The sequence below is a fragment of the Sturnus vulgaris genome, chromosome 33, assembly GCF_052056855.1.
Source record: "Sturnus vulgaris isolate bStuVul1 chromosome 33, bStuVul1.hap1, whole genome shotgun sequence".
NCBI classification, from domain to species: domain Eukaryota; kingdom Metazoa; phylum Chordata; class Aves; order Passeriformes; family Sturnidae; genus Sturnus; species Sturnus vulgaris.
The window spans coordinates 460,216-473,855 of NC_142275.1; the positions used below are offsets into that span (position 1 = coordinate 460,216).

The 13,640-nt window shown below is 50.7% G+C and overlaps 2 protein-coding genes across 2 annotated transcripts; one reads left to right on the top strand and one right to left on the bottom strand.

The window, feature by feature from the left end:
• Positions 1-61: 61 nt before the first annotated feature.
• Positions 62-1,882, top strand: FDX2 (ferredoxin 2). Its single transcript, XM_088154994.1, is given in 5 exon segments — positions 62-314; positions 403-509; positions 974-1,061; positions 1,599-1,697; positions 1,699-1,882. Coding segments are annotated over 5 exon segments (459 nt in total). The 5' UTR covers positions 62-204; the 3' UTR covers positions 1,754-1,882.
• Positions 1,883-1,884: 2 nt separating this feature from the next.
• LOC148220638 (intercellular adhesion molecule 5-like) lies at positions 1,885-13,578 on the bottom strand. Its single transcript, XM_088154968.1, is given in 11 exon segments — positions 1,885-2,881; positions 4,943-5,206; positions 6,791-7,345; positions 7,984-8,667; positions 9,091-9,333; positions 9,671-9,946; positions 10,043-10,321; positions 11,479-11,509; positions 11,511-11,791; positions 12,391-12,678; positions 13,089-13,578. Coding segments are annotated over 11 exon segments (3,150 nt in total). The 5' UTR covers positions 13,141-13,578; the 3' UTR covers positions 1,885-2,684.
• Positions 13,579-13,640: the final 62 nt, after the last annotated feature.

The window sequence follows — 13,640 nt, forward strand, 5'->3', positions numbered from 1 at the left end:
CGCCGCTTTCGCTCCCCGGTCCGGTCGCGTTCACTTCGCGCTTCGGTCACTTTCACTTCCTGTGTTTGTCACGTTCACTTCCGGTGTTGACCACGCTGTTACCACGGCGACGGTCACGTGGTGCAAACAACAGCGGCGCGCTTCCTGCCCTGGTCACGCCCACCCTTTTCCGGTCACGTGGCACGGATCACGTGCCGCCCCAACATGGCGGCGCCCATGACGGCGAGCGGCGGCTCCGTGACGCGGCGGCTCCTCCGGGACGTTTCCCGCAGGCTCAGCAGCGGCCGGGCCGCGGCGGAAGAGCCGAGGCCGCCGTGTGGGTAGCGGGGACACGAGCCCGGGGCGGCGGTGCCGGGAGCGAGGCCCCGCTGGCGCTGAGCGAGCCCCGGTGTCCGTCCCCAGGGTTAACGTGGTGTTCGTGGACCGGGAAGGGCGGCGGGTGCCGGTGCGAGGCAGAGCCGGCGACAACGTCCTGCAGCTGGCGCAAAAACACGGGCTGGAGCTAGAGGGTCGGGAATGGGAACGGAACGGGGAACGGGGAATGGGATGGGAACGGGAACGGGAATGGGGGGAATGGGGATGGGATTGGAATGGGGATGGGAACGGGAATGGCAACGGGAAAATGGAATTGGAATGGGAACGGGAATGGGAATGGTGGGAATGGAATGGGAAGGGATGTCCCGCTATCCCCGGTGTTTATCCTGATATTCCCGGTGTTTATCGCGGTATCCCCGGTGTTATCCGCTATCCCCGGTGTTTATCCCGCTATCCCTACGGTTATCTCGCTATCCCCGGTGTTTATCCTGATATTCCCGGTGTTATCGCGATATTCCCGGTGTTATCGCGGTATCCCCGGTGTTATCGCGGTATTCTCGGGTTATCGCGGTATTCGCGGTATTATCGCGATATTCCCGGTGTTATCGCGGTATCCCCGGTGTTATCGCGATATTCCCGACACGGCCGCGCTCCCCAGGTGCCTGCGAGGCCTCCCTGGCCTGTTCCACCTGTCACGTTTACATCAGCGAGCCGCACCTGAGCCGGATCCCGGCGCCCGACGAGAGGTAAAGAAACCCCCAAAAAATAATAATAAAAAAAATCCCCCCGAAAAATCCAAAAAAATCCCCCCAAAAATCCCTCAAAAATCCCCCAAAAAATCCCAAGAAATCCCCCAAAACCCCCAAACCCCTCCAGTCCCCTCCCAATCCCCTCCCAGTCGCTCCCAGTCCCATCCCAGTGGCTCCCAGTCTCTCCCAGTCCCATCCCAGTGGCTCCCAGTCCCTCCCAGTGGCTCCCAGTCCATCCCAGTCCCTCCCACTCCATCCCAGTCCCCTCCCAGTCGTTCCCAGTCCCTCCCAGTGGCTCCAGTCCCTTCCCAGTCGCTCCCAGTCCATCCCAGTGGCTCCAGTCCCCCCCAATCCCATCCCAGTCCCTCCCAGTCCCATCCCAGTGGCTCCCAGTCCCTCCCAGTCCCATCCCAGTGGCTCCCAATCCCCTCCCAGTCGCTCCCAGTCCCTCCCAGTCTCTCCAATCCCCTCCCAGTGGCTCCCAGTCCCTCCCAGTCGCTCCCAGTCCGTCCAGCGCCGTTTGTGTCGCTGCAGGGAGGAGGATTTGCTGGACCAGGCTCCTCAGCTGCAGGAGAATTCCCGCCTGGGCTGTCAGGTTTTACTGAGCCCGGCCCTGGAGGGGCTCAGATCGTCCTGCCAAAATCACCCGAAATTTCTACGTGGACGGGCACGTGCCCAAACCCCACTGACCGCGGGGGGGGCCCCCAAAAATCCCCCAAATCCACCCCCAAATCCACCCCAAATCCACCCCAAATCCACCCGAAATTCCCTGAAATACGGGGGACCCCCCTCCAAAAAAATAAAATTCATTCTCACATCGTAAGTCTCAAGGTTGGTGGTATTTTGTTGAATTAAAAAGAAAAAAATTCGGGTTTTTATGGCGCCAAAATCCCCTAAAAATGGGTGAAAAACCCTCCCCACAAAAAAGAAAAAAATAAAAATTATTTTATTTTTATTTTGCCCTCAGGGCTGTGTTGAGTTGAATCCCAAAGACGCCCCCGGGGCGGCCGCAGCCCTCGGCCTCTCTCACATTGGGATTTTTTAAATTTTAATTTTTTTTGTTTGTTTTTTTTTGTGGGGTATTTTTTGCAGGTTTTTTGGGGGTTTTTTCGCCTTTTTTTCTTTTTTTTTTCTTTTTTTTTTTCACTTTTTTTTCGGGTTTTTTTCACTTTTTTTCACTTCTTTTCGGGTTTTTTTTTCACTTTTTTTTCGGTTTTTTTCCACTTTTTTTCACCTTTTTTCGGATTTTTTTTCTTTATTTTTTTCACTTTTTTTTCACTTTTTTTCACCTTTTTTTCGGATTTTTTTTCTTTTTTTTTTCACTTTTTTTTCACTTTTTTTTCACTTTTCGTTTTTTTTTCACTTTTTTTCACTTTTTTTCGTTTTTTTTCACTTTTTTTTCACTTTTTTCCACTTTTTTCCCTTTTTTTTTCACCTTTTTTTCACTTTTTCTTCACTTTTTTCACTTCTTTTCACTTTTTTCACTTTTTTTCACTTTTTTTTCCACTTTTTTTTCACTTTTTTTTCACTTTTTCTTCACTTTTTTTCCACTTTTTTTCCCGTTTTTCCCCCAAATTTTTTTTTTCCTCAAATTTTATTTTTTTCCCTTTTTATTTGTATTTAATTGATCCCTCCGGGCTGTGTGAGCTGAATCCCAAAGACGCCCCCGGGGCGGCCGCAGCCCTCGGCCTCTCTCACGTTGTACTCGCCCTTTTTACACGCCCCCCTTCTCACAAAGAAGCCCCCGGCGAGCATCGAGGCCAACACGGAGCCGCCTCCCAGTGCTCCCAGTAACACCAGTAACACCAGCCAGCTCTCTGAAAAAAACGGGGGAAAAAATAAAATTTGAAATTTAAAAAAAAAAAGGGAAAAATTCCTGTAAAAAACACACGAAAAATAAGTTAAAAAGCTTAAAAAAAATGTTGAAAAAATGAAGAAAATTCTAAAAATCTCCCACTCTCTCCAAAAAAAAATAATAAAAATTCAAACAAAATAAAAAAAAACCACCAAAAAAACAAAATAACACCCCCTAAAAAAACAAAAAAAAACCAAAAGAAAGCCCTGAAAAAAAAACCCCAAAAACCCAAATAAACACAAAACAAAACACTAAAAAAAAACAAAAGAGAAACCCCAAAAACCAAACTAAAGAACCTCCCCAAAACCCCCCCAAAAATTAAAAAAATCCCCAAAAAACACCAATTAAACCCTAAAAAAAAAAAACCCCAAAACCCTAAATAAACCCAAAACAAAAGCCTAAAAAAAAACCCAAACTCCAAAACTCCCCCAAAAAATTTAAAAATAACCACAAACCCCCCAAAAAATAAAAAAAAACCCAAAACCCAAAATTAAAAAAAAAGCCCCCAACAATTTAACAAAAGCCCCCAACACCCCCCAATAATTTTAAAAAAACCCAAAAAACCCCCAAAAATAAAAAAAAAAAACAAAAAAACCCCAAATAATTTAAAAAAACCCCAACCCCCCCAAAAATTTAAAAAAATCAAAAAAAACCCCAAAAATTAAAAATTAAAAAAACAACCAAAAACCTCCAAAAACTAAAAAAAACCCTCAAAAATTAAAAAAAAACCAAAAAAAATTTAAAAAACCCCCAAACCCCCCAAAAAATTTAAAAAAACCCCCCAAAATTAAAAAAAACCAAATAACCCCTCAAAAACTAAAAAAAAAACCCCAAAAAATTAAAATAAACCCCAACCCCCCCCAAAAATTTAAAAAAAACAATCAAAAAACCCCCAAAAATTAAAAAAAAATCAAAAAACCCCCCCAAAAATTAAAAAAAAATCAAAAAAACACCCCAAAATTAAAAAAAAATAAAATAAAAAAACCCCAAAATTAAAAAAACAACCAAAAAACCCCCCAAAAATTAAAAAAACAACCAAAAACCCCCCAAAATTTAAAAAAAAAGCCCAACCCCCCCAAAAAATTTAAAAAAAGCCCCAAAAATTAAAAAAAACCCCAAAACCTCCCAAAAAATTAAAAAAAAAATTAAAAACCCCAAAAAATTAAAAAAACAACCAAAAAACCCCCAAAAAATTAAGAAAAAAACCAAAAACCCCCCAAAAATTAACAACCAAAAACCCCCCAAAAAATTTAAAAGAAAAACCCCCAAAATTAAAAAAAACCAAAAAAAAAACCCCCAAAATTTAAAAAAACCCCAAAAAATAAAAAAAAAAACAAAAAACCCCCCCAAAAAATTTAAAAAAACCCCCCAAAAATTAAAAAAACAACCAAAACCCCCCAAAAATTTAAAAAAACCCCCCAAAATTAAAAAAAATCCAAAAAACCCCCCAAAAATTAAAAAAACAACCAAAAAACCCCCCCAAAAAATTTAAAAAAAACCCCCAAAAATTAAAAAAACAACCAAAACCCCCAAAAATTTAAAAAAACCCCCCAAAATTAAAAAAAATCCAAAAAACCCCCCAAAAATTAAAAAAACAACCAAAAAACCCCCCCAAAAAATTTAAAAAAACCCCCAAATATTAAAAAAAAACAAAAAAAAAACCCAAAAAATTAAAAAAACAACCAAAAAACCCCCCAAAAATTAAGAAAAAAATCAAAAAAACCCCCAAAAAATTTAAAAAAAACCCAAAAAATTAAAAAAAAAAAACAAAAAAAACCCCAAAAAATTTTAAAAAAACCCCAAAAAATTAAAAAAAAACCAAAAAACCCCAAAAAATTTAAAAAAAACCCCAAAAATAAAAAAAACAACCAAAAAACCCCCCCAAAAATTAAAAAAACCCCCCCCCCAAAAAAAAAAAAAAAAACAAAAACCCCCCCCAAAACCTTAACAAACCCCCCAAAAACAATTAAAAACAAAAACCAAAATCACAATAATTAAAACCCAATTCCCAATCCCCTCTCACCGCTCACTCGGAGCTCGGCGCTCGCCGCTCTCCGGCCGTGCCGGTTCGTTGCCGTGCACGTGTAGCGCCCCCCGTTGGCGGCCGTGGCTCCGACTATCGCGACAGAGCGATTATCGCGGGCCCAGCGCACGTTGGCCGCGGGGGGCAGGGCCCAGCTGAGCCGCGGCCGGGGTTTCCCCAGGGCCCGGCAATGCACGGTGGTGTCGTGACCGACGGCAACGGGACCGGAGGGTTCCACGAGCACCGACACTGCCCGGGGAGGGACTGCGGGGACACGGCCACGAAATGGGGGGGGGGGGACGGGGGTTAGAATGAGCGTGGGGTTGGCGGCGCAACAATTTTACTTTTTTATGTATCGAAATTTACGGTTTTATGTCCCGAAAATTCCGTTTTTATGTCCCCCAAAATTCACATTTTACGCCCCCCAAAATTCACATTTTTATGTCCCCAAAATTCCCCTCTTTATCCCCAAAATTCCCCTCTTTATCCCCCAAAAATTCACATTTTTATGCCCCAAAAATCCCCTCTTTATCCTCCCAAAATTCCATTTTTATGTCCCAAAATCCACATTTTTATCCCCCAAAATTTCCATTTTTATCCCCCCAAAATTCCCATTTTTATCCCCAAATTCCCTTCTTTATGCCCCCCAAAATTCCCCTCTTTATCCCCAAAATTCCCCTCTTTATCCCCCAAAAATTCACATTTTTATCCCCAAAAATTCACATTTTTATCCCCAAATTCCCCTTTTTATCCCCCAAAATTCCCATTTTTATCCTCAAAATATTCCCTTTTTTTATCCGAAAAATTCACATTTTTATCCCCCAAAATTTCCATTTTTATCCCCCAAAATTCCCCTCTTTATCCCCAAAATTCACATTTTTATCCCCAAAATTTCACATTTTTATCCCCCAAAATTCACATTTTTACCCCCCAAAATTCCCCTCTTTATGCCCCCCAAAATTCCCCTTTTTATCCCCCAAAATTCACATTTTTATCCGCAAAAATTCACATTTTTATCCCTCCAAAATTCCCCTCTTTATCCCCCCAAAATTTCCATTTTTATCCCCAAAAAATTTCCATTTTTATGCCCCCCAAAATTCCCTTTTTATCCCCCAAAATTCCCTTTTTATCCCCAAAAAATTTCCATTTTTATCCCCCAAAAATTCACATTTTTATCCCCCAAAATTCCCATTTTTATCCCCCAAAATTTCCATTTTTATCCCCCAAAATTCACATTTTTATCCCCCAAAATTCCCATTTTTCTCCTCAAAAATTTCCATTTTTATCCCCCAAAATTCACATTTTTATCCCCCCAAAATTCCCCTCTTTATCCCCCCCAAAATCCCCCTTTTTATCCCCCCAAAATTCCCGTTTTTCTCCCCAAAATATTCCCATTTTTGTCCCCCAAAATTCCAATTTTTATCCCCCAAAATTCACATTTTTATCCCCCCAAAATTCCCCTCTTTATCGCCCCCCAAATTCCCCTTTTTATCCCCCCAAAATTTCCATTTTTATCCCCAAAAATTCCCATTTTTATCCCCAAAATTTCCAACTTTTATCCCCCCAAAATTTCCATTTTTATGGCCCAAAATTCACGTTTTTATCCCCAAAATTCCCCTTTTTATCCCCCAAATTCACATTTTTATCCCCCAAAATTTCACGTTTTTACCGCAAAAATTCCCATTTTTATCCCCAAAATTCCCGCTTTTAATCCCCAGAAATTCCCATTTTTTTCCCCCAAAATTCCCATTTTTATCCCCAAAATTTCCCCTTTTTATCCCCCCAAAATTCCCATTTTTATCCCCAAATTCCCATTTTTTTCCCCATTTTCCCCATTTCCCCGCTCACACTCCACGGCCACGCTGACATTTTTGCTGGCCCAGCCGTGCTCGTTGCTCGCCCGGCACTCGTAGACGCCCGCGTGCCCTCGCGTGACGTTGGCGGTGACGTGGCTGCCGTTCTCCGTCTCGCGATAGTCTCGATTATCATCGCGATAGCTGCCGGTATCATCGCGATAACGGCCGGTATCATCGCGATAGCTGCCCGTATCATCGCGATAACGGCCGGTATCATCGCGATAGCTGCCCGTATCATCGCGATAGCGGCCGGTATCATCGCGATAGCTGCCGCTATCATCGCGATAGCTGCCGCTATCATCGCGATAGTCACCGTCATCGTCGCGGTAGTCGCGATAATCGTCGCGATCGTCGTCGTAATCGTCACGGTAGTCACCGTCATCGTCGCGATAGTCGCGATTGTGGCGATATTGCCGCTCGGGGCCGATCCTGGCGCAGGTGACGCGCGGCCGGGGGTTGCCGCTGGCCCGGCAGCTCAGCTCGCCCGGGGCTCCCTGCAGCCACCGGCGGCGCCCGGGGCAGCCGCGCTCGGGGAGGCTCGGGGGGTCTGCGGAGAGGGCGACAGGAGCGACGGCGGTGACGTCACGGTCGCGACAGCGGCGGTGTAATGGCGGTGGGGGTGATGTCACGGTGACGACAGCGGTGATGTCGTAGCCGCGGTAGCGATGATGTAATCACCGCGGCGGTGGTGACGTCGTCGTGGCGATGGCGGTGACGTCAGCGCCGCGACATTGTCGGGATCAACCGGGACCTCTCCCCCCACCAAAAAAACCCCAGAAAACCCCAAAACAAACTCAAAAAAACCCCAAAACCCAAAAAATCAAAGAGAAAAAAACCAAAACAAACCTAAAAAAAAAAAAAAATCAAAGAGAAAAAACCCCGGGCCCGGGGGGAAAGGGAGGGTTTGGGGGATTTTGGGGATTTTTTGGGATTTTTGGAGTTTTGGGTTTTTTTGGAGGGGGGGGTTGGAATTTTTTGGGGGGGCTTTTTGGAGGGGGTTGTTTGGGGTTTTTTTTTTGCGGGGTTGGTTTTGGATTTTGGTTTTTTTGGGGTTTTTTTTCTCGCAGGATTTTTTGGGGATTTTGGGTTTTTGGGGGTTTTTTTGTTGTTTTTTGTAGGTTTTTCCGTGTCCCCTCCCCGTGTCCCCTCCCCGTGTCCCCTCCCCGTGTCCCCGGTGTCACTCACACTCCACGGTGACGAGGATTCTCCTCTCGGCCACCCCGTGCCGGTTGCTGGCCCGGCACACGTAGAGGCCGCCATCGGCCCTGGTGACAACGCGGCCTCCTGGGCCCTGAGGGCCACCACGAGTGACATCATGAGTGCCACCACCACGAGTGACACCATCTTGAGTGTCCCCATGTCCGCTGTCACCCTGAGTGTCACCATCTTGAGTGTCCCCATAAGTGCTGCCATCTTGAGTTCCGCCATCTTGAGTGTCCCCATATCGGGTTCCGCCATCTTGAATGCCGCCATCTTGAGTGTCCCCATATCGGGTTCCGCCATCTTGAATGCCGCCATCTTGAGTGTCCCCATGACTGCCGCCATCTTGAGTGTCCCCATCTTGAGTTCCACCGTCTTGAGAGCCGCCATTTTGAGTGTCACGAGTTCCACCATCAGTGCCGCCATCTTGAGTGTGGCCATCTCGAGTTCCACCATGAGTGCCGCCATCTTGAGTGTCACCACGAGTGCCGCCATTTTGAATTCCTCCATCTTGAATTCCTCCATGATTGTCCCCGTCATTGTCCCCCCGGCGGTGGCAGCGCGTCCTGGGCGCGGGGTCCCCGTCGCTGTGACACTCCAGGTGCCACCGCTGCCCCTCCACCCACACCTGGCGCTCCGGACACCCCGACTCCGACAGCGTGGGCTCATCTGGGGACACCGGAATCAATAGTGAATACAAATAATAATAATAATAATAATAATAATAATAATAATAATAATAATAATAATAATAAAAATCATCATCTAGCAGCTGGAAAAATTTAAAAAAAATTTTAAAAACCAAAGTCTAATAAATACTAATATATTCTAATAGATATACTAAAATATGCTAATAAATACTAATATATTCTAATATATATACTAAAATATGCTAATAAATATATTAAAAAACCCTAATAAATACTAATAAATATACTACTATGCACCAATAAATCCCAATAAATCCCAATAGAAACAAACAGTTCTCTTAAAAAAAAAAAAAAAGAAAAAAAATTAAAATATATAAAATTATTTCTCTCTGCCTTTGGTGGCCACCAGGAGGACCCCGGTGGCCACCTGGCCGTCACTCACACTCCACCCTGACGGTGACGCGGCGGCTCCGTGTCCCCAGGGCGTTGGTGGCCTTGCACTCGTAGGTCCCGGCTCGGGATTTGGTGGCCACCAAGGGCTCGGTGGTGGCCACGGTGGCCCCGTGGCGAGCGCACAGCACGGTGGGGGAGGGGTTGCCGGTGGCGAGGCAGGAGAGAAATTGGCGAGAGCCCCGGAGCCACGAGCGGGCCCTGGGGCAACCGCTGGGAGGGAATTCCGGAGGGTCTGGGGGGAGAAAAATGGGAATTTGGGGGGGAAAAATGGGAATTTGGGGGGGAAAATGGGAATTTTGGGGGGGAAAATGGGAATTTTGGGGGGAAAATGGGAATTTGGGGTGGGGGAAATTGGAATTTCGGGGGGGAAAAAGGGGAATTTGGGGGGGAAAAATGGGAATTTTGGGGTGGGGGAAAATGGGAATTTGGGATGGGAAAATGGGAATTTGGGGTGGGGGAAAATGGGAATTTTAGGGGGAAAAATGGGAATTTTGGGGGGAAAATGGGAATTTGGGGTGGGGGAAAATGGGAATTTGGGGTGGTCTGGGGGGAAGGAACGGGACACTCACAGAGCACCTCCAGCCGCGCCTCCGCCTCCTTTGTCACGACACTGTCGCCCACCTCCAGGCTAGCCCGGCAGCGGAATTGGCGACCATTGTCACCACTGCTGGCCACCACGGTGAGCCCCAGCCGCGCTCGCCGCCCCTGGGCCAGCACTCGCCCGTCGCCATCGCGGATCTGCAGCTCGGGGACATCGCGAGTGTCGCCGACGCCGCAAGCCACCGTCACCTCCCTGCTCGCCACCGCCGGCGCCGGGCTGAGCTCCAGGGCGAACTCCGGGAATTCTGCGAGGATTTTCCATCAATCCCCAAATAAAAATTTATTTATTTTAATTTTTTTTTGTGTGTGTGGGAGGGGAATTTTCTGGTTTATCGCCTTACCATAAACTCGCAGCGGCCTCGTCGCCGATTTGGCCACCGTGGCCACCTGGGCCGTGCAGTTGAGCTCGTGCTGGCCCGGTGGCAGCGGTGGCAGCTCGGCCCGGGCTGTCACCGTGTCGCCTGTCGCGACAGAGGTGACGTTGAGAGGCTCCCGGTCCAGCGCGGCCGTGACGCGGACGTCGCCGACAGGGAAGGCGCCGGAGATGTGGCAAGTGGCGTTGGCCGAGGTGGCGACCTCGAGGAGGGAGGGGGCGAGGAGGAGAGGGGGGTCCGGGAGAGCTGCGGGGACAAGGGAGGGATAAACTGGGGATACTGGATTGAACTGGGGACACTGGAATCAAACTGGGACACTGGGAATGAACTGGGACACTGGGAATGAACTGGGGATACTGGGAATGAACTGGGGACAAACTGGGGACAAACTGGGAACACTGGGAATGAACTGGGACAGACTGGAGTCAAACTGGGACGCTGAGAATGAACTGGGGACAAACTGGGGACAAACTGGGAACACTGGGAATGAACTGGGGATACTGGGAATGAACTGGGGATACTGGAATGAACTGGGGACAAACTGGGGACACTGGAATGAACTGGGGGCAGACTGGGAATCAAACTGGGACGCTGAGAATGAACTGGGGACAAACTGGGAACACTGGGAATGAACTGGGGATACTGGGAATGAACTGGGGACAAACTGGGAATCAAACTGGGGACACTGGGAATCAAACTGGGACACTGGGAATGAACTGGGGACAAACTGGGAATCAAACTGGGACACTGGAATCAAACTGGGACACTGGGAATGAACTGGGGACAAACTGGGAATCAAACTGGGACACTGGGAATCAAACTGGGACACTGGGAATCAAACTGGGGACACTGAGAATGAACTGGGGACAAACTGGGGACAAACTGGGGACACTGGGAATGAACTGGGGATACTGGGAATGAACTGGGGACAAACTGGGGACACTGGGAATGAACTGGGGACAGACTGGGGACACTGGGAATGAACTGGGGATACTGGGAATGAACTGGGGACAGACTGGGGATACTGGGAATCAAGCTGGGGACAAACTGGGGACACTGGGAATGAACCTGGGGACACTGGGAATGAACTGGGGACAGACTGGGGACACTGGGAATGAACTGGGACAAACTGGGGACACTGGAATGAAACGAGACAAACTGGGGACAAACTGGGGACACTGGGAATCAAACTGAGGACACTGGGGACAAACCGGGGACAGACTGGGGACACTGGGAATGAACCGGGGACAGACTGGGGACACTGGGAATGACACTGGGGACAGACTGGGGACCCCGAAACCCCTCCCAGATCCCTCCCCAGTGCCCCATGGTGACAATGCCACAATGCCACCCCCGTGACGTCACCACGACGTCACCACGGCGTCACCCCCCCCCCCCCTCACCGAACACCGAGAGCCGCACGGGGGCGGCGGCGGCGGGCGAACAGGGGCCCGTGTGGCCGCAGGGACAGCTCGGCGTGGCAGGTGACATCCTGGCCGTGGTCGCCGCGGGTGGCGATCAGCTCGTGGCTCACGGCCACGCTGGCGCTGCCATCGCTGTCCCCGAAGCTCTGCGTGCGCAGGGTCTCGGTGCCGCGCCTGAGCGTCACCGTCAGGTTGGCCACAGGTGCCACCTCCAGCACGTGACACGTCAGGTTCGCGCTGTCACCCACGGCCACGGCTGGCACCGGCTCCAGGGCCACCTTCCGGGGCAGCTCTGGGGTGAGAATGTCACCGTCAGTGTCCCCACCCTGCTGGGCAGCGGCTCCGGGGTCACCGCCGCGTCACCGCGAGTGTCCCCACCCATTGTGGCAACTCTGGGGACAAGGAAGGTGCCACCAGCACCACGTCACCAATCCTGGGGGCGAGCTGAGTGCCACCACGATGTCACCAGCCCCGGGGGCGAGCTGAGTGCCACCATCGGTGTCACCATCGGTGTCACCAACCCCGGGGGCGAGCTGAGTGCCACCACGATGTCACCAGCCCCGGGGGCGAGCTGAGTGCCACCACCGTGTCACCATCGGTGTCACCCACCCTGGGGGCGAGCTGAGTGCCACCACCATGTCACCAACCCCGGGGGCGAGCTGAGTGCCACCACGATGTCACCAGCCCCGGGGGCGAGCTGAGTGCCACCACGATGTCACCAACGCTGGGGGCGAGCTGAGTGCCACCACCGTGTCACCATCGGTGTCACCCACCCTGGGGGCGAGCTGAGTGCCACCATCGGTGTCCCCACCCTGCTGTCCCCGGCTCCGGTGTCACCGCCGTGTCACCCTGGCTGTCCCACCCTGCTGTCCCCGCTGTCGCGACACTCACGGTAGACGATGAGGGCGGTGCTGGCGGTGGCGCGGGTGTCGCCGCAGCGGCCGGAGCAGGTGACAGCCCCGGGTCTCCATCGCGACACGTTCCGGAGGCGGAAGCTTTGCCACAGGAGCCCCCCCGGGCCGGGGGTGGCGGGCAGCGATGTCGCGATAGTCAGGGTGGCGTTGTCGCCCGGGCACGAGCTGCGGCTGCAGTTGACGGTGACCGAGCCCCCGAATGTCACCACGGCCACGCGCGGCCACGACAGCACCGTGAAGGAGCCCAGGGCGACACCTGTGACAGCTGGGACCCCCCAAAACGGGGCTGGGACCCCCAAAATGGGGACAGGGACACCCCGAAATGGGGACAGGGACCCCCAAAACGGGGCTGGGACCCCAAAATGGGGAGAGGGACACCCCGAAATGGGGACAGGGACCCCCAAAACGGGGCTGGGACCCCCAAACTGGGGACAGGGACCCCCAAAATGGGGACAGGGACACCCCGAAATGGGGCTGGGACCCCCAAACTGGGGACAGGGACCCCCAAAATTTAACAGAGACCCCAAAACGGGCAGGGATTAATTATTTTTCTGGGGGGGATTAATTAATTTTGGGGATTCTCAGAGACGCCCCCTTCCCATAAAATAAAAAAAATTAAATTTCGAGCCCCTTCCCCCCCCCCTCCGCCCCCTCCGCCCCCTCCCCCACCTTTACCTGCGAGCGCCAGAGCGAGGGGGGGCAAAAGGGGAGGGGGGGAGGGGGCCATGGGGGGGAGGAGGAGGAGGAGGAGGAGGAGGAGGAGGAGGAGATGAAGAGGAAGAGGAGGAGGGTGAGGGGGGGATGGAGACAGCGAGGAAGGCGGAGATGAGGAGGAGGAGGAGGAGGAGGGGGGGATGAGGAAGAGGATGGGGAGGATGAGGAGGGGAGGATGGAGACGGCGAGGAGGAGGAGGAGGATGGAGATGAAGAGGAGGAGGAGGGTGAGGGTGAAGGGGATGGAGACGGCGAGGAAGGCGGAGATGAGGAGGGGGAGGATGAGGAGGGGGAGGATGAGGAGGGGGAGGATGAGGAGGGGGAGGATGAGGAGGGGATGGAGAGAGCGAGGAGGGAGGGGGAGGAAGATGAGGATGAGGAGGAAGAGGAGGCAGAGGCCGAAGGCAGCTCCTCCGTTACCGCGCCGATCCCGCGGGGCTGCCCCTCCCCCCGCCCACGCCGACCCCCCCACACCCCACCCCCACCCCCCCCAAAAAAAAAAAAAAAAAAAAAA